General features: G+C 46.1%; 1 protein-coding gene across 1 annotated transcript in view; it reads left to right on the top strand.

Annotated features, from left to right (window-relative positions):
* The window catches only part of TRPM4 (transient receptor potential cation channel subfamily M member 4), a 682,714-nt gene that overhangs the window by 557,081 nt on the left and 104,187 nt on the right, over positions 1–21,446 (top strand). Inside the window, exons 18-19 of the mRNA XM_040327576.1 lie at positions 20,106–20,238; positions 20,453–20,627. Coding sequence (XP_040183510.1) covers positions 20,106–20,238; positions 20,453–20,627 — 308 coding nt within the window. The remainder of the gene's footprint in view (positions 1–20,105; positions 20,239–20,452; positions 20,628–21,446) is intronic.

Here is a 21,446-nt window from a genome sequence, read left to right as displayed (position 1 = left end):
AATATTTATACTATTTTTTATATTGTTGCATATCAGTGCCTCGAAAATCCCAAACAAACTCCCCCTCCCCCCTTGATCTACAGTCAATCAACTAGGCCGCAAGCAGCCCTTGTTTGAGTTATTGATCAGGTCATACCAATTACAATGTCTAATCTGTAATTTTATGCCTTTTGGAGATTTTTCCATCTTTCCTTGGCTTCGTTCTGCTCATTAATACAAATTTTTACCTGGGGTGCCCAAACATTCGATCCCCACTGTATTTGGTTCCACATACTCCTAGAATATTGGTTTTATATATTTTTCCCAAAATCCACAAATCCAAAGAAAACCCCCCCTGGACGGCCCATCATTGGTGGGATTGACTCCCTCTATTCCAGAGTGGGTGAGTATTTGGATATATATATATTTATAGCCCCTGGTGATGCAGGGCAAATCTTACTTAAGACAGGGAAAATATCAAACTGCTTCAAGGAATTGAGGCTGAAGATAACACCCTACTGGTCACAGTGGATAGAATTGGCACAAAAACATTCTTTAAGAGACAGACCATAACTGGTTTGTACCTATTCGGTTACCGCCATCCCCAATGGCTTGGAGCAATTCCCAAAGGCCAATACATGTGGGTTAGGAGAAACTGTGATATCCTAGAAGATTTCAGTGTTCAATCCGAAATTCTTACAAACAGGTTTAAGGAAAAGGGTTACCCACTTGTGAATTAATTAGGGCCAAAAATCAGGTCCTTGCCATGGATAGAGAATCCCTTCTAACTAATAGGAAAACAACTTTTAGAAGAGACATAGGCTTTTACAGGTTTCCATCGACAATTAAAGCAAGTAGAATACATTTTTCTACTAAAAGGCAAGGACCTCCAAAGTTTTTCCTCAGAAATCTAAATTCATCTGTAGGAGGGCCCCAGGGCTCAGGAATAAAATAGCACCAAATGTACCAGATCCCCCCCCCCCCCTCAAAAAAAATTACCTTTTTGGTTGGGGTAGGCTTCCACTATTGCACAAGGTGTAAGGTCTGCCAGACCACAAAGGACAGGTAGAAAAGGCAACAAATTTAATTCAGTAGTCACTCAACAAGAATATAATATAAAGACATTATTTACATGCAATTCAGAATATGTCACATACTTGTTGGAATGCCCTTGTCCCCTTCAATATGTGGGAAGAACCACACGTAAGTTTCGTATCAGAATTAATGAGCACATTGCCAATATTAAGAAAGGGTTTTTAAAACTGTATCGAAACATTTTTGCCAGTGCCATAATAGAGATCCAAGATTCTCACATTCTATGGAATTTATTAAATTTCACAACATTGAAGAGGCATTGAACAGTCTCTCAAAATTAAACTCGGTGGCTATACCAGTTGGAAACCATGCAGCCAGCAGGTATGAACATTGAGCTGGACCTCAACTGTTTTTTCACCAATAATTATTTATTGGGCCTAACAATAAAGTTGGGGCAAATAGTGTACATGAATAAATCTATGCTTTTCCTATCTTAATTTTTATTTTATCAATATGTAGAATTGCTCATTTATAATATTTACAAATAGGGTTGGTCTTTAGTGTTAATATGTCTTTATTATTATTAGTAACCTTTATTTTAGCCATCATAATGCCCATATAATTTTAATGTTTTTCATATGTATATATTTTTTATACCACTGTACCATATATGGTTTACTGGGTACACACAGACACAATGTAGGTTTGTGTTAATCGTGCTGAATGGTGGAACACACGCAGACAAGTCAGAGTGAGTCGGGAGGCACCATTGCTCTACACGCAAATAACTTCAGTGGCGGGTTAAGGCACTTATTCATATAGCAGGCATTTTTACTTTGTATTTTAGAGTTGAAAATATGTTTATTGGTAATTTAACATAACAAACAGAAAAAAGAAAACGAACATGAGGTGTCACAATCTGCATACAGTCACAAATATGTTTGGGGGAAAGAGTCAGCCAAATGGCTATCGCCCACAGCGGGACTCTTACCAATAAGTATAACAATATGAACAGCAATGACTGTAACTTTAAACAAAAAACATGTGCGACCGCTAGGCTCTTTTCCTTTTGGCAGAACTGTAACTGCAATTTATGGCAGGAAAATAATAAAACCAAAAGAAGGGAACAAAAAAAAAAAAGACAAAGCAAAAAGTAAAATAAAATTAAAATGAGAGACGAGGGAACAGGAGACAAGAATACGGAAAGGTGAGAGAAGAAGGGGAAGAGAGAGGAGAGAAAGGGGGGAAAGAAGGGAGGTGAAAGCGAAACAGGCTAGAGGATTAGAAAGAGGAGCGTGAGTTGCTGACAAGACAATCGGGGAAAGGCAAAGTAGGGCGTAAAGAGGGAGACCCTGGAGCAGGAACCCAGCCCGCCCCAGGGTAGAAGGAAATATAGGGACGATCACGTCGGGGGTGACAACATGCTCGCCAAAGTATCAGAGGAAGAGAAGTGGAGCCATGTGAGCCACAGCTGTATATATTTATCAAAAGTGTCGTCAAGAGCCAACATCTCCTCCATTCTCATAGTGTCATTCATAATTGAAACCCAGTGTGACAAGGGAGGAATGGTGGTCGACTTCCAATAGGAAGGTATAAGCTGCCTCGCTGAAGACATAAAGAAACGTAGAAGACTCCGCTTCTGTGATGTAACTGATCCCGGAAGTACAGAAAGGAGAGCAATCTTAGGAGAGGGAACCAATGATTCACCATAAGTCTTATTGTAACATTCAAATACCTGGGTCCAGAAGGGGTGGATCCTCTCACATTCGGACCAGACATGCAGATAGGTCCCCGTGGCAAACTCGTACTGTACTGAATCGGTGTATTTGGGAAGAGGAATGTAAGTGCTTCGTGAACGAAGATAGATGTAGAGAAGTTAGCCAGTTGTGAAATCCTGGATAAAGTGAAAAGTGCTTTTGCGCTAAAATGGATCCTAAATGAGTGAATCCACCAAAAATATATAGTGCAGCAAAACCTAATTATGTTTACATGACATAAAACAGGAATATAAATAAATGGTGATTCTGCGCAACATATCACACTAATGGAATAGTGATATCACATAAACAAGATAAATGTAAGAGCTGACAAATAATCAGCATATAGTATTAAATGCAAAGAGAATAGTGAGTCCAAATATAAATATATATATACTCAAATAGTGAATAGTGAGTCCAAAATATATAATACTCATAAGGCGAATGTGCAAAAATATATAAAGAATATTGTGCAAAAAAACCGGAATGGAAGTTCAATCCCAATAGTAAACACAAATCAGCTGTCAGGGCAGATATTCTGAATGCACTGGATGAAGGTGAGCACCAGCTCTATGGTGTGAGTGCACGGCCGTGCGATAGAAGATAAACCAGATCCCTGGCTGAGCTCCCGGGACTCTTACCTCTCAGCCCTCCTAAATGGGCATTGATGTACAGGTCACTCGCAGCCTTCTATGGGTGGTCCCTGATGTTTCCTCTCTTGATCTGATGGATCCTTCCTTAATTGGGACAGATGCTCCTCGAAACCAGATGGATGATGTGGGTTATAAGAGAGAGAGAGAGGGGACTCCCATAGTGAGGTAACGTTTGGTGCAGGTAAAATATGTTTATTGAGGAAAAACCTGCACTTACATTAAAAGAAAAATAAAAGTGCAACGAGGAAACAAACAAGCGGCGTTTGAATCGCCAGCTTACGTCACTCCGGGTGTACGTCCTCCAATTCCTACGCGTTACGACACCACGTGTCTTCGTCTGGGGAATCTGATTGGTAATGTGGCTGTTGTTTATATAACCGAAAAACAGGAAGTCTCATCGCCTGGCGATGAGACTTCCTGTTTTTCGGTTATATAAACAACAGCCACATTACCAATCAGATTCCCCAGACGAAGACACGTGGTGTCGTAACGCGTAGGAATTGGAGGACGTACACCCGGAGTGACGTAAGCTGGCGATTCAAACGCCGCTTGTTTGTTTCCTCGTTGCACTTTTATTTTTCTTTTAATGTAAGTGCAGGTTTTTCCTCAATAAACATATTTTACCTGCACCAAACGTTACCTCACTATGGGAGTCCCCTCTCTCTCTCTCTTATAACCCACATCATCCATCTGGTTTCGAGGAGCATCTGTCCCAATTAAGGAAGGATCCATCAGATCAAGAGAGGAAACATCAGGGACCACCCATAGAAGGCTGCGAGTGACCTGTACATCAATGCCCATTTAGGAGGGCTGAGAGGTAAGAGTCCCGGGAGCTCAGCCAGGGATCTGGTTTATCTTCTATCGCACGGCCGTGCACTCACACCATAGAGCTGGTGCTCACCTTCATCCAGTGCATTCAGAATATCTGCCCTGACAGCTGATTTGTGTTTACTATTGGGATTGAACTTCCATTCCGGTTTTTTTGCACAATATTCTTTATATATTTTTGCACATTCGCCTTATGAGTATTATATATTTTGGACTCACTATTCACTATTTGAGTATATATATATTTATATTTGGACTCACTATTCTCTTTGCATTTAATACTATATGCTGATTATTTGTCAGCTCTTACATTTATCTTGTTTATGTGATATCACTATTCCATTAGTGTGATATGTTGCGCAGAATCACCATTTATTTATATAGTTGTGAAATCCTGCCGGAGTCACCGGTGTCCCTAGTGTCGGATGCACGAGCACGCCTGTGGCCAATCATTCCTTTTGAAGGGGCCTAATGTAGGTACACCAATACCCTGAGGGAAGGAAGGATTGTCGAATAGGGAGGTCAAAGGGGAAGGATCAGAGGATAAGAGGGAACACAACCCCCTGTTATACCAGACCCTTAGAGAGGCAAACGGGGAGGGAGGGGGATGCGTGCTAGGTCAGGCCTGTATCCCCATAGCAGTGCTCGGAGGTCCACATGAGCTAGGTCCTGCTCTATGGCAACAGAAGCTTTTAAGAAAGGATGTGGGAACCATTCTAAGACACATGCTACATGGGTGGATTTGTAATATGTCTCAAAGTCAGGGAGACCAGCTCCACCTTGCAATTTTGGGCGGGTGAGCATATTATACTTCACCCTAGGCAACCCCCGGCTCCATAGGAATCTAATGGCTAGAGAACGCAGGTAGATGAAGAAGGATTTGGGGACTACAATAGGGACCATTTAAGAAGATATAGAAGTTTGGGGAGTGTATCCATTTTCAGGGTGTTGATCCGTCCGAACCACGGAAGGGAAGACCCATCCCCATTCCTCCAGATCCTTTCGTACGCGAGAGAGCAATGGGACATAATTTAAAGAAAAGAGATTGGATGGAATAATGACCCCAAGGTATGAGATACCCCTTGTTTGCCACTGAAAAGAGAAGTTGGCTTTAAGCATGGACACTGTAGCGGGGGGAGGGATATGTTGAGAGCCTCAATCTTGGAGATGTTGGGTTTAAAGTTACTGAATGAGCCAAAGCGGTGGAATTCCGGAAAGAGGGACGGTAAGGAGATATGGGGGTCTTGTATGTACACCAGAAGATCGTCGGCATAAAGGGATAACTTGTGATGGGAGGAAGGCGTGTGGATCCCGTGTATGGAGGTATTTTGTCTAATGGCACAGGCTAAGTGTTCTATCACGATAACAAATAGAAGGGGGGACAGGGGGCAGCCCTGCTGGGTGCCGTTGGAGATATCAAATAGTTCAGAGGTAGAGCCATTAACCAAGACTGAGGCAGAAGGATGCAAATAAAGGCACAGAACCTTGGAGACAAAGGACGTGCCCAGACCCAGCTGTTCCAACGAGAGTCAAAGAAATCTCTAATTGACCCGATCGAAAGCTTTATTAGCGTCGTAGGAGAGGAGACAGGCCTTTAGGCCTTTACGTTGGATAAGGGAGATTAAATGGATAGTTTTGGTGGTATTGTCCCTAGCCTCACGGCCCAGAACAAATCCTACTTGGTCATTGTGGATCACTCCCGGGAGTAGGGGGGACAAACGGTTGGCCAATACCTTGGCAAATAATTTGAGGTCCACATTGAGCAGGGAAGTTGGCCGGTAGCTGCTACATTGGGAGGGGTCCTTGCCTGGTTTGGGTAAAATGGAGACATTGGCAGATAACAAAGTCTTGGGTGGGGGAAGGGAGTCATCCATGGCGTTAAACGCCCTAGTCATCAAAGAGGTCAATAGTGGAGCAAAAGTTTTGTAGAAACGGGGGGTGTACCCATGTGGGCCGGGACATTTGCCTACCTTCAAGCCCTTGATGGTGCCTAGAAACTCAGACGTGGTCAGGGGACTATCCAGTTCCGCCACGTCTGAGGCGGCGATGGGGGGCAGTGCCGTTTCAGCAACATAATCCCGCATATCATCTCCTGGTGGTGTGGCACGTGTGATCGGGATGGTGGGTCTTAAGTTATAAAGGCGAGAATATTTTTTCTGGAAGGCGGAGGATATACCAGTCGTATTGAATGATTTGGTGTGGTCAGAACGTGAAATAAAGGGAATGGAGCATTGCGCTGGTCTAGGGTGTAGGACCCGTGCCAGGGGTTTACCGCATTTATTGGCTAACGAGTAATGGAAATTACGCGCCTTATCACCGGCAATCAAAGAGTGTGAATCGAGAAGCTGGAGGAGTTCTCTACAGGCACTCGATAATCGGACAAAAACAGCCGGGTCTAGATCACGTTTATGCAAAGGTTCGAGCTCCGCTATAGTGGAGAGGAGGCGGCTGATGTCACTCGATCGCATCTTTTTGAGACGGGAGCCATGTTTAATAAGCACTCCCCTAACCACACATTTCAGGGCTTCCCATTGAATGAGAGGGGAGGAGGTGTCCGAGGAATGATCCGAAACAAAGTGTTGAATGGTGGTGGAAATGTCTGCCACACAGACGGGGTCCCGAAGTAAATTGTCATTTAACCTTCAGTGTGCACCTCTACGCGACGACGGAGGACATGCAAGGGTCAAGTAGACTGGGGCATGGTCGGACCAAAGCAGTTGACCCAAAGACGCCTGGATGGGGGTATCTAACAGCGATTGGGATATTAGAAAGTGATCCAGCCTGCTATACGATTTGTGTGCTGCAGAGTAATGGCTGTAATCCCTTTCTGTGGGATGCTGGACACGCCAAACATCCACCAGAAGAGAGGAGTGAAGGAGAGCTTTGATGCGTGTCAGTGTGGAGTGTGGTACAGAGGACTTACCCGAGGATGTGTCAGCAGACGGGGACATGACGACATTGAGATCTCCACCAATGATGTAGCAGGGCCCCCCGAAAGAGGATAGTCTGGTGAGAACCGATGAGAGGAACTGAGCCTGACCCACATTAGGTATGTAGATGTTGGCCACTGTGAAAAGAAAATGGTTTAGTTTCAGTTTGAGAAAAATGAAGCGGCCATTAACATCAACAAGAGTATCTAAGACCTCCGGTTTGAAAGATTTATGAAACGCTATGGATACACCCTTGGACTTGGCGTGGGGGTTGGCACTATGGAACCATTGTGGGTAATATTTGTTGTGCAGAGCTGGTATGGAATCCGCACGGAAGTGGGTTTCCTGCAGTAGTAAGATATTAGAAAGTTTTTTATGGAAGTGGTTAAAGGATCTGACTCCGCTTCTCAGGTGTATTAAACCCCCTACAGTTGAAGGTTGCTAAAGATAATGGGCAAACAGAAGACATGACGCATGCAGGTGTGGGGGGTGTGGAGGAAAGGGAAAAGCAGGTGAAGTAGGATTATTCCGTATCAGCAACTCACGGGGATAGAAACAATGGCAGGTAAGACCCAGAGAGAGATGAGAGAAAGGGAAGAGGATAGAGGAGAGAAGAGCTGAGAATAGACAAGGAGAGGGTCAAAAAACAAAAAAGGTCCAAAGAGCATATAATGATACGGTTTGGTCTTGGTCACCGTCCACACCGCCCATATAGCAAGGCAGGGATGGCAAGGAATAGACAGAGAGGGGGGTGGGGAGGGAGACCAATCCAACCAATCAAAGACAAAAAATAAAAAGACAAAAAAAGCAATAACAAAAAAGGCCACTAGGTGGCTCCAGAAGACTGTAAGGCAGGGGTGCCCAACCTTTTGAAGAGCGAGGGCCACCTAAGCGACATGGTAACCGGTCGCAGGCCACAATGAGCAGAGCCCACTCTGTTTTGTTTTTTTTCTTTTTTTGTGGCTCTAATTGGAGGTAGGCCTTTGTAAACGGACACAAGTCCATTTACATCTGCTACTCCTTACAGGTGAATGGAGGGTCCAATTGGGTTGGACTGACCCATGTCAAAGGGGCCTATGGCTCAGTGCAGGCAACCCACAGGTGCACTGCTCTGCACCTGCGGATCAGTTTGAAAGCAGCTCAGTAACCACTGCATAACAGATATGCCCATATATACACTGTGAATTTAGTAATAAACTTAACTTTAATAACAGTATTCTATTCTATTCTTTCCCAGTGCAGGAGGTCGCAGGCCACATCAGAGGGCTCCGCGGGCCACATGTGGCCCCCGGGCCACTGGTTGGCCACCCCTGCTGTAAGGAAAGCAGACAAAAAGAAAGACCTTACAGTAAGGCATACAGCCGTTAACCAAACAGCGTCCATAGTGACACTGCGAAAAAAGAAAAACCCCTGGGAGGGGGGGGTGCAGGGGAAATTCGCCGGGCAGGGTGGAACCCCGCTCCACGAAAAAACAATTATGAAGCAAAACCAACATATGGCATACGAGACATAAAAAAAGGCATTAGCGTAGAAAACAACATTAGTCAGGCATAGGCAACAGGAAACACAATGAACAGATGAGTACATTCTATAATTAAGTGCACATTTAGTAAAAAAAAAAAAACAGCAATGATGATGCTGTAAAGAACAGGCAAACTTTCTGAGGTACAGATGATGGATACTCGGAAACCAAAAGTCTGTGGGTGGGTCCCAATCTGAGTCACAGGGCCTGAGAAACCTGGAAAGAAAACCAGGTAATCAACACAAACAAAAGTATTACAGCAGGCCAGGGCTCAGGATGGGAAGACCCCAAAAATAACATTTACTGGAGTGAATAGCAGACTGATTTCTCAGATATAAGAAAAAAATAGCAACCCGCGAAAAGTGGAAACCGCGGTAACAACTCAGACACAGGGGGGGTGCAATACGCAAAAAAGAAAAAAAAATACAATAATCAGAAAAATAAATAAAAAATAAATAAAAATAGAATTGCAGTGGCTTTAACCCTGTGTCATTCCAGGAGAAAATCCCTGTAAAGGCAAAACAAGTGAGGTGACTGGTTCAATCATGGCCTATTCAGTCCTCAGGTCCCCGGCGAGGCAGAGGCTTGGGGTTGCGCTTGTGGCCCTGTGTTTGCCACGGTGAGGCAAAGGGTAAGATGGCTTAAATGGCCAGTCAGGGAGAGATACCACTGCTTGCTGTGCTGTGCTTTGTAGTGCTTTTTATCCCTTTACAACAATAAAGGCTACCTTTTTTAGGTTTATTTTGGAGTGCGGCTGTCCATGAAATTCTTTCATTGATTTAAATCACTGAGCAAATGGATGGGAGATTGCAAACCCACATGTATGGTAGAGGCTGTGTATTAACATTGGAAAAACCCCCAGATGGGACTTTAAGGGAAACAACTCGGAGTACAAAAAATAGTAATAATAATTTATTCATAATAAACAATTTATACAAAAATTTATAAAATCACATAATTGGTGCGTAACTTTCCCACGAGGATTCCAGTAGAGCCCAACGCGTTTCGGGACACGTCCCTTCATCAGGGGATAATATCCATGCGGGATCACACTATATAATACAAATGGCATCATTTAAAAATATTATACAAAAATACATTGAATATCTATACATATAAGCACTAAGAGACCACGGTAATCACATGGCACACAAATCATACCCATTACTGCACTGCACAGGCTCTTGGCTGAACTGAGATGGCCCCCCAGTGGTGGCAGGGACAACCCCCCGAGAACGCACACAAGTAAATTGGGGTCCCCCAAGAAACTTCCAACAAATCCAAGACGCGCAACCCAGATGCGGGCAGGAACGCCACAAAACCGGGTCCCAAATCCTGAACACAACAGAAATAAATATAAAGTATAATATTGTGACGGTATTAGAATGATATCCCCGTCAAAGTCTTCCCTTCTCCCCATAAAGAAAATCACCCCAATATTCCACGAGGAGGGATATTCCTGGAATCACCCAATAAGCCACACATGGGTCACGCTTATTGCTGGAACAAGACAGACTTTAATGGTATAACACAGAGCTTATATGTAATTTCCAAAACTGTTACAATGACAAATCTCCGCCCCCTCACACTGGGACTTCCATACAGATGATCAGGCAGACACGACGGAGCCGATTCTGAAAACACATTTTCTTTAGATAATGACATCAGTGAAGGTAATTACTAGTTGTAAAGAATACAATATCTAGACAGCCCGGCCCCGCATGTAGAAGCGATAATTACCACAATGAAGCAATCAGAATAATTAACATGAGTCACTTCTAATAACAGTAAACCGTAACCACAGGGCTTCTTCACACAACACAATAGACCATTTACCCTTTGAACTAGGACTGGCTGAGGAAAGGTCATTACCATATCAACAGCCTGTTAGCCGAGGAATGAGTCACCTGAAATCCTCTAACACACACACACAGCATAACGAGCAGGGAGAATTACTGAAGCATCTGTTATATCCTCTGTGTTGTGAGGGACACAAGACTCTGGGCTGGAACAATGGATGTTTATTCAGTACAGCTGTACACTGCAACATGCATCTCAGGACATTACATATCTCTTTCCTACATGTGGTCTCTCTAAGATGGCTACTATGCCCCTTGACCCTTGTCATCACTGCTGGGTGGAGCCAGCCTTAAAGTGCCAGTACATGTGGAACCCTTCAGGTATAACACCTTCCATCCATCCCTAAAAAAAAACAAAAAAAAAACACAACAAAACAATAACAGGCACAAAACATTAACTGATAACTGTCCAATAACAGTCCTCCAAACACAGGAGAATTATGGGACTTCAAGCTTCCAGGAACAGTTGCTGGGTTAATATGTCATCTGATCACTTCCGTCGGCCCCGTCGAAAGTCTCGTAATCGCTCTTGCAACTGAAACCGGTCAGGAGGGCGACAGTGTCGTTGAGGCCGGGCATCCAGCGATTCGGGACCGGAGGAAACAGGGCTGGCCGGAATGGGTACCGGCAGGGCCAAGAAGGGATCCCCCAGCTCAGAGGGTAAACAGACCTCCGGACCAGAGCTGGAGGGCTCTGTTGGAGCTGAGTTCAAAAGTTCAGAGTCCCCGCAATCATCAGTCTCTGTGCATCCTGATTCGCTGGGAGCAGATCCTTGAGACACTGGTGGTTCAGCTGGCATCAGGGATTCGGGCAGTTGAGAACGAGGACGCAGTTGGTCCGCATGACGTCTGCAAATGGAACCATCTTCCAGGCGGACCTTGTACATCTTGGGTCCCAAGGTCTCTGCAATGACAGCAGGAAGCCAACGGGTGTTGGAAGCCCCATAAGATCGGGCCCATACCTTTTGTTGGGCTGTGAATCGGGGGAGCTCATTGTGTTTGACCATCTTGTCTTGGGACTGTAGTACATGTTCCTGGACTGTTTGAGGGCGGAGCATATCCAAAACAGTCCATGGCTGCCGCCCCAGAAGGAGTTCTGCTGGAGTTTTCCCAGTGGTTGCATGTGGTGTGTTTCTGTAAGCAGAAAGGAAGGAGTCCAGCTGCAGGGGTGACAGGGACTGTTGTTTACTTGCAGCCACTGTAGCTTTGAAATAGCGTTTGAAAGTCTGCACAAACCGCTCTGCTTGACCATTTGTAGCCGGGTGGTAAGGTGCGGTCAACTTGTGCTTGATGTTGTGGGCAGTCAGGAAACGCTGAAACTCCTGACTGGTGAATTGTGCACCGTTGTCTGTGACGATTTCTCTGGGGTATCCAAACGTAGCAGCGAGATGTAACAGTATGGAAACCGTTGCCTTAGTCGTTGGCTGAGTAACAGGAATGACCTCAGGCCACTTTGAATGGGCGTCCACTATGATCAAGAAGGTGTGTCCTCTGATCGGGCCTGCAAAGTCCAAGTGTAGGCGAAACCAAGGAACCGTGGGCCAAGTCCAGGGCTGGACGCACCCTCGAGGAGGGTCTCTTGCCGTTTGTGCACATCCAGCACAAGCATTCACATATGTTGTGATATCTGAGTCTAGGTTTGGCCACCACACATAGCCTCTGGCCTTTTGTTTCATACGTGTGCTCCCGGGATGACCAGTATGTAGCAAGTCCAGAATGTGTCTCCGGAGGGTCTGTGGAATGATCACTCGGTCTCCCCATAAAACACAGTTGCCAGCCACAGTTAATTCCATACGCCTACGGAAATAAGGTTCATACTCCTGTGTGACAGTTGCAGGCCAACCGTACCGTACCCAGGAGAGTATTGTTTTCAGAAAGGTATCCTTGTTTGTATGGGCTGCTATCTCCCCAGAAGACAAGAAGGACAGGCTGGTGTAACGACAACTCTTGACCGGTGGAGAAGAGTCCATGGACCTCCCTGTCAGTCGGGACATAGCGTCCGCATTAGCATTGGCATCATGACCACGATACTGAATTTTGTAGCTGTATGCCCCCAAGAATAGGGCATAGCGTTGGAGGCGGGCCGCAGTAGTCTGGGAGATGCCTTTGTCAGGGCTAAAGATCTGAAGGAGTGGTTTATGGTCCGTCAGTATGGTGAATTCCCTACCATACAGGTAAAGATGAAACTTCTTAATTGCCCATATCAGTGCAAGAGCCTCTTTGTCAATGTGTGAGTAATTGCTTTCTGCTTTTGTCAAAGACCTGGAGGCAAATGCCACTGGTTTTTCTGACCCATCTGGTAAGATGTGAGATAGTACCGCCCCCAGGCCATAGGGTGAGGCATCACAAGCCAACGTGAGAGGCTTCTGTAGGTCATAGTGCACGAGCATGCGTGACGCCAACAGCTTCCGCTTAGAAACTTCAAAAGCACGTTGGCATGCAGCCGACCAGTCCCATCTGGAGTGTTTCTCCAAAAGCTTGTTCAACGGAAACAAGGTGTGTGCCAGATCTGGCAGGAATTTGTGGTAATAGTTCAGCAAGCCAAGGTATGATCGCAGCTGCTGGACGTTGGTTGGGGCTGGAGCTTTGACTAAAGCATCAACCTTGGCTTCTGTGGTGTGTATACCTTCTGCATCCACAAGGTGGCCACAAAACTCCAATTTAGGCACCATGAATTGGCATTTTGCGAAGTTCACTTTCAGACCCTGTTCTTGGAGTCTCGCCAACACAAGCTCCACATTCTGCTTGTGTTCCTGGTCGGTCCGTCCTGTAATGAGCATGTCATCTAGCAGGCACTGAGTGAAAGGAATGTCCGCCAAAATCTCATCCATTTTTCGTTGCCAAATGGCTGGGGCAGAGGCTACCCCAAACACCGTCCGATTATATTGATACAGTCCCTTGTGGGTGTTGATGGTCAGAAACTTGCGGGAAGAAGGATGGACCTCAAACTGTAAATATGCTTGTTTGAGATCAAGCTTGGTGAACTTTTGACCTCCTGCAAGAGAGGCAAAAATGTCATCTACTCTGGGTAGGGGATACTGGTCTATTTCCAGTTGAGAGTTCAGTGCCATGCGGAAATCGCCACAAATGCGCAAGTCCCCATTCGATTTCTTTACCGGTACAACTGGTGATGCCCACTCGCTGTGCTCTACCTTTGAGATGACACCTTGTTCCTCCAGCCGACTTAGTTCTGCTTCCACACCTGCTCGGAGTGCGAAAGGTACTGTCCGAGCTTTGAAGAACTTAGGCTGAGCGTTGGGTTTCAGCTTGAGTCTCACACAGTCATGCTTTATTTTTCCCAACTGGTCATCAAAAATCTTTGGGAACCGCTGCTTCAGGGACACCACCCATCCCTCATTATCTCCTAATGGAATGGTAACGGTGTTACAGGGACTTATGGCGATGTCTGGCATACCAAAGTGAGCAATCCAGTCTCTCCCAAAGAGAGGGGGTCCCCCATTTTCTAGGATATATAATGGCAGTCTCTTTGTCTGACCCTTGTACAATACCTTTACTTTTGCGTAACCCAGTGGGTGGAGTATCTGTTTTGAGTAGGTCTGCAGTTTGATTGGTGTTGGGCGGACAGTTTTTCGGGTCTGAAGTTGTCTCCATTGTTTCTGGGTGATAACTGAAACTGCTGCTCCTGTGTCTACATCCATCCTGAGATTCTTTCCCTCAATGGTTACATCTACAGTCATTGCGGAGGGTGCTGAATGTATATGATGTATGTCTAACCTGTGGAGCACTTGCTCATCCTCTGACTCAGATGATGATGTATATCTTCCCACCATATATGACTTTGTCTTGGGGTTCAGAGGTTGTTTATCTCGCACCTTCTTGCTACGGCAAACTCGTTTCAGATGGCCGGTCCTACCGCAATTATGACAGGTCTGATCCTTAAACCGGCAGACTTTGTGGTCATGGTCTGTATTCCCACAACGGTAGCAAGCTGACTCCCGGCTTGGTGGGGGTCTGTATTTCCAGTTTGCGGCAGTTGGTTTGACTGCTGTCCTGAAAACTTCCTGCTTCACCTCTTCCCTTCTGCTCTGGGGGTTCAATTCCTCTGTATCTTTCACAGCCATTTCCATCACTGAATTTGTACACAATATTGTCTTTTGTTGGTGCTAGCTGCTACTGGTTTACAACATTTACAGTTAGCGCAACTTTTTTCCCTCATTTTATTTATTTCCATCACTGAAGCTATCTCAATTGCCTTTGTAAGGGTAAGGTCTTTCTCTGTTAACAGTCTCTTTTGTGTGGACTCACAATTCAGTCCCATGACAAACTTATCTCTCAGTGCAGTAGGTAGGTAGTCCCCAAAAGAACAGGTAGAGGCTAGTCTGCGAAGGGCGAGCACATAAACTTTAATCTCTTCACCTGTCTGCTGCTGCCTCTGATAGAAGCGAAATCTTTCTGCAATTTCTAATGGTTTAGGCTGGAAGTGATCCTCTAGCAGTGTCAGCAGCTCTGCCAATGTCTTAGCTGCTGGTTTTACAGGGGAAAGCAGATCTCTCAGAGTGTCATATGTTTTGGCCCCAACCACTGTCAGAAACACTGCTACTTGCCTGTTGTCTGGGATGTCATTTGCACTGAAATACTGTTCCAGTCTCTCAACCCAGGAACTCCAGGATGTCTGTTCTCCATCAAACTCACTTAATGTCCCGATTAATGACATTTTCCTGCTGGGATCTGTGATTGCTTTAATCCAGGTGACAATCCACAATGTCTTTGTCTCTCTCTCAGACTGATAGACACTTTGTAAATCCCATCCTCGTCGCCACTGTTATATCCTCTGTGTTGTGAGGGACACAAGACTCTGGGCTGGAACAATGGATGTTTATTCAGTACAGCTGTACACTGCAACATGCATCTCAGGACATTACATATCTCTTTCCTACATGTGGTCTCTCTAAGATGGCTACTATGCCCCTTGACCCTTGTCATCACTGCTGGGTGGAGCCAGCCTTAAAGTGCCAGTACATGTGGAACCCTTCAGGTATAACAGCATCCTTCACAATGGCGCCCCTTTTTCTCCCTGCTCCGGCAACCCGGTTGGACCTTCCCTGGTCCAGTAGGGTTGATGGGTTCAGAGCTTTTAGTCCGAGGTTAACTCCGTTTGGCGTGACAATCCATCGGCATTCCCGTTTTTTGCTTGCCTGGGCGATAATGAATCGTAAAGTCATAGGGCTGTAAGGCCAAGCTCCAGCGTAGCAAATGGGCATTGTCCCCTGAAACCCGGTTAAGCCACACCAAGGGGTTGTGATCGGTGATGAGAGTGAAAGCCCGGCCATAAAGGTAAGGCGTAAGTTTTTTGAGTGCCCATACCAAGGCCAAACACTCTTTTTCAATGGTGGCGTAACTGACCTCCCGTGGCAACTGCTTCAGACTCAGGTATGCCACAGAGTCTTCAGATCACACGCCGGTTAGTCCCCAAGTCTTTGTGCGATCTGCAGAGTCACCAGCAGTCAGTGTGAAGACGGCGAATGGGTCTGTGCGCCGCCGTCTAGGTGTCCCGCTATGGGAAGGGGCAGGTTATGGCTCTGAAGTGACAATCCCAGGAGATTCATAAAAAAGAAAAAGTTATATTTGTTGAAATGCTGTAGCACTGGTGCTCAGAGTTCGGGGGGGAGGGGATCAGTGCCCCATAGGGTCAGCCACCCTCTGCTCCCTCCGCAGCCTCCGGTTCTCCTCTTTGAGCTTCTCCAGCTCCATCTCCAGTTCATGGAGCCTGGGGGGGTCAGCCTGCTGTGACCTCAGGTGGTTGTTCTCCTCCTCCATGCGGCTTATGCACTCCTCCAGCTCCATGTACTCACGGATCAGCTCCTGCTTGCTCATGTCCTGCAGGCTCTCCACGTGGTCCTTCATCATCAGGAACTGGGTGGTGGTGTAAGGGGCCACCGGTGGGCCCTTGGCGAACATCTCGGCCCGCATCTGGGACGCCCGCTGCGACTCCCTCTCCTCCAGCCGCTTCTTCTCCTCCCAGGTCAGCTTGTTATACGGCTTCCAGGACCTCTTCTTCTTGGAGGGTGGCCGGCGGTGCCTCTTTCTGGCCAGCTCCCTCCAGGGCCCCTCCAGCTCATGGCTGTCGCCCATGACCAGCTGACAATGGTGTTCCCTGTTGTCCGTAATAACAGATTGTACCATGAGGGCTTCGTAAGGGGTGCCCAATGGTTCTTCCCGACCCAGCTCCTGGGGATCCCAAGCCGAGTCTACACAATGGGCTGCTGCTGGTGGGCGGTACCCAGGTTGAGACCAATTTGACCTGGTGTTGTCATTCAGGGGGCAATTCTGCTTGAAGTGACCCAGCTGTTTGCACCGGAAGCAGCGTTGTTCGTTGTCCTCCTGTTGTGGATAGCGAGGGCTAGATGTCACCGGTCTGTTAGGAGGTTGGTATCTAGCGGCTGGTGGGTGTGAGGGCACCGTTGGTCGTGGAGGTTGTACCTGTGGTGTGACCTGGTTCGTCTTGCGAGTATCCGCATATTCATCCGCCAACTTAGCGGCCTCTGGTAGAGTCATGGGCCTGCGATCTCTCACCCAGTCTTTGACGTCCGTCTGGATGTGATTGTAAAATTGCTCCAGGAGCATTAGTTGCAAAATGTCCTCTGCGGTGGTGGCCTGGCTGCTGTTAACCCAGTTAGAGGCCGACAGGGATAACTGGCATGCCCATTCCACGTAAGAGTCTTTCGTGGTTTTGCGCGAGTCCCTGAACTTCTGTCGGTGGGACTCTGGGGTTACTGCATAACGAGCCAGGAGCACTTCTTTAACCCGGGCGTAGCTATGGATATCCTTATCTGGCACGGTCCGGAAAGCATCAGAAGCTTTGCCTGACAGTTTGCCTGACAATATTGCAACCCACTCTCCTCTCGCTATTCGGTGCAGGTTACATTGTCGCTCAATGACTGCAGTTGTCACAGATCCAGCCACAGTGCTGCTGCTGTCTCCGCTCCCCCTCCTCTCCTACTGTACCAATCGGTACAGAGAGCAGAGGAAGAAACCGGCGTCATCACATGACGCCGGTTTGTTTACAAGTGATCGCTTCGTCATTTGACGGAGCGATCACGTGGTAAACAGCCGCTATCAGCGGCAATTTACTGCGATCCGTGATGCGCTGGGTCTTCTAGACCCGGGGCTCACGGATGATTCCGGGAGCGTGCCCCAGGGGGCGCGCGAGAAGAGGATTCTGGGAGGACGTCCCAGGGATGTCCTCCCAGAACAACTCGAACGTGCTGTAGACGTCTTTTGTCTATAGCGCGGTCGGCAAAAGGTTAACAAGCACAGTTATGTGTAGTCTTTTTTTATTTTGCCCATAGTTTCACTTTAAGGGTTTTGATGAATTTCATGGTTTTCTGTACTGTGGTTTCTTTGTCGAGTAAGTTTAACACTACCCTCGAGGGAGCTGCTGGTTTAAATTTGGGCCTGCCGTTACCTTACTGTTCCTTGCGCTAGTCTCGGGGGTTCTCCTTGAAGAGTTATCCGGAAGAAATGTCTGCACCAACACAACGTCTCTTTCAAGGTTTTTATTGAACAAATTTTCCAACAGAGGGAGAAAGGGATGGGAAGGACTCTGGTATCTTACTTGCAGATCACAAACATTCTTCTAGGTCCAGAGGAACAACTGTCTCCACGCTGGACTAAGCAACCACCAGATAGGCTCACTCTCACTGTCCTAGCAGCCGGTGCGAAGCTCGATCAAAAGATAGTCTCTGCCACAGACTAGGTAGTAGAATTTGTTCATTAGTCTCTGTCACAGACTTGGTAAACTTGGGATTCGCTCAATAGTCTCTGCCACAGACTTGTGCAATCCCTCACTGGGTTAACTTCTGAAGAAAAAGAACAGAACACAGCTCTGTGCCAGGATCCCTCGGCGGTTCTGGCAGCACTGTGAGGTAAATTTTAATCCGGATACATCCTCCAATTGGGTCCTCAATTGCTTGGTCCCTTCCATCAGGTAAGGCGACACAGGATCATCCCTGGATCAGTAGGCCCCAGTGGCTCCGGGGCCTACATCTCAGTTGCGAGGCCTCAGGCCAACGTGGCCCCGAGGCGGAAATTGCCAACACATCCCTGAGGCCAGGAGGGCCCTCAGGTGAGGATCGGAAGACGAACCCCACAAAATGGTTTCTGTCCCTTAAGTACCCTCTCCCAGAATGCACAGTGGGTTCGCCACACCCCGGGCTGCTTCTGGGAAAGAGGCACCCAATGCATCCAGCCAGTAGCCTTTCCAACCCTGACCAGCGTTGACAGCAACACCCATCGTCAGGAGGAAAATCATACAACTAGCTGAACTGAGACCGAGCCATAATTTAGACACAATCCTTCTGAGCCAACTACTTCTCGAACTACAATTTTAACACATAGCGCCCACTCATTGGGAGCAGGGCGCTACATAAGTATTTAGTAAGCGAGAGACTTTGGGTAGGGCAGGCTTAGAGAAAAGTAAAGTCTGCCTTATCCTGGATTGAGTTGAATGAGGAATAGAGCGATATGTTTGTAAAAACATTGGCCCGGATTCAGATAGGAGATACGACAGCGTATCTCCTGATACGCCGTTGTATCTCTGAGTGCGGGCCGTCGTATCTATGCGCCTGATTCAGAGAATCAGTTACGCATAGATTTCCCTAAGATCCGACTGGTGTAAGTGTCTTACACCGTTGTATCTTAGGCTGCATATTTACGCTGGCCGCTAGGTGGCACTTCCGTATAGTTACGCGAAAAATATGCTAATTAGGTAGATACGCCGATTCAGGAACCAACGTCCGCCCGGCGCATTTTTTTTACGTCGTTTGTTTTAGGATTTTTCCGGCGTAAAGTTACCCCTGCTATATGAGGGGTATATGCAGCGTATCCTATGTTAAGTATGGCCGTCGTTCCTCCGTCAAATTTTGAAAATTTTACGTTGTTTGCGTAAGTCGTTCGAATAGGGCTTTGCGTAAGTTACGTTCACGCCGATACCAATGAGGCTTTGCGGCATAATTTTGAGCATGCACACTGGGATTTTTCCACGAATGGCGCATGCGCCGTTCACAAAAAACATCAAATACACAGGGTCAAGTGAAATTTAAATAAAACACGCCCACAACATCCCCATTTGAATTAGGCGGGCTTACGCCGCCACACATATGTTACGCCGCCGTAACTAAGGGCGCAAGTTCTTTCTGCATACGGAACTTGCGCCCAAATTTACGGCGGCGTAACGTATCGCAGATACGTTACGCCAGCAGATAGATACACAAATCTATCTGAATCCGGCCCATAGTGTTTTCAGGGTTGGTAAGGTCCCTCTTTTCAGATTTGAAATCAGTGGGTGAATAGGCATACAGGGTTTGCCTCATCGCCGTGTGACTAAATTGTCCAAGATCTCCATTTATTAGTTGTTTTGTAACCTACTGTAAGGTGGCTGGTAAACTCAGACCTGCTGTATATTTCTCCTTAAACGCTCAATATATTCCTGATTAATTTGGCTTTATAGTTTAATTCCTGGATACTTTAGGAGAGATTTGCTTGTATTATTGGCTTCCTAATAACCTTTTGTGTCTTTTACAGAATGTTTCCAATTTCATATGAGTCAGGGCGGACCATCCTGTGCTTTGATTTCATGGTTTTCACTCTCCGGCTCATTCATATTTTTGCTGTGAACAAACAACTGGGGCCCAAAATCATCATTGTCCAAAAAATGGTAAGTGTGTAAAAACATACCGTAGTAACATGACATTGCAATGTGTCATTGTTTGCCACCCCCCTAAAAAATATACCACCAGGTATATGGACATGGACAGGAGTGTGTGAATTATATTAAAGCAGGTTATAAATGAATACACTTATTGTATATGTATTTCAGCTGTTGATATAGAGTTTAGCTGTATTGTTTTTATGTTTTCGTCTCCCCGCAGATGAAAGATGTATTCTTTTTCCTTTTCTTTTTGGGAGTTTGGCTGATTGCTTACGGAGTTGCCACAGAGGGTCTTCTTCACCCCAATGATATGCGTTTGGCCTGGATTTTCCGTCGTGTCTTCTATCGGCCCTACCTGCAGATCTTTGGTCAAATTGAACTGGACGCGATGGATGGTAAGATGAAAAACAAATGATACAATTATTATTATTGTAAATTCTTCACATATCTCATTCTTTCAAACATATGCACATAATCATGATTTTTCTAACCCTTAGGTCATATTAATAGCATGAGTTGGAGTTACCTAATAGCTAAGCAAGTGGTCAAAGAATGTTTTTTTTAGATTTCTCCTTGAGTTCCTATTAAGTACTTTTTGGGGGTAATAAAGTGATTTACTATTTCATGCATAAGCATGCATAAAGAAAAACTAAGTAAGTACCTACAGCATAGCTCCCAACTGTCTCTGATTTCGAGTGACTGTCCCTGATTTGGAGCAATGTCCCCTCTGTCCCTCATGCCTCCTCATTTATCCCTCATTTTGGTCTGATCGATATAGATGTATATAAAATTAACCTTTTATCTATCAAAAATGTGTTTTCCAGCACTAAACCATTCATCTGATTTCTAAACTGCTGCATTTGCAAATTCCAAAAGCCAATATAAAGGAATAGTAATGGTAAAAAAAGCACTTGTGGGTTTACCCAATCTTGTTTTTTTTTGTACAATACTCCTTTAAGGGGTCATGGTCAGGAGTGTGTCCTATGCCTGCATACTTTTGCTGATAGGTGTTCCTCATTCCCATCTCAAAAAGTTGGGAGGTATGCCTACAGCCTGATGACCTAGCACCTCCACAAGGGTTCTAGGTTTTCCCCCACCTGCATTCACTTCTTTGATACTGCAAAGGTCCAGGTAAGAGCATTCAGTTGAATTGATGGGATCATCGCCTGCAGCCTTCTGGGAAACTGTTCCTTACATTGGCAACATATCCAATT

Source organism: Rana temporaria, chromosome 10 (genome assembly GCF_905171775.1).
Source record: "Rana temporaria chromosome 10, aRanTem1.1, whole genome shotgun sequence".
NCBI lineage: Eukaryota > Metazoa > Chordata > Amphibia > Anura > Ranidae > Rana > Rana temporaria.
The sequence above is the reverse complement of the archived record's forward strand: the minus strand, read 5'-3'. Positions and strand labels throughout refer to the sequence as shown.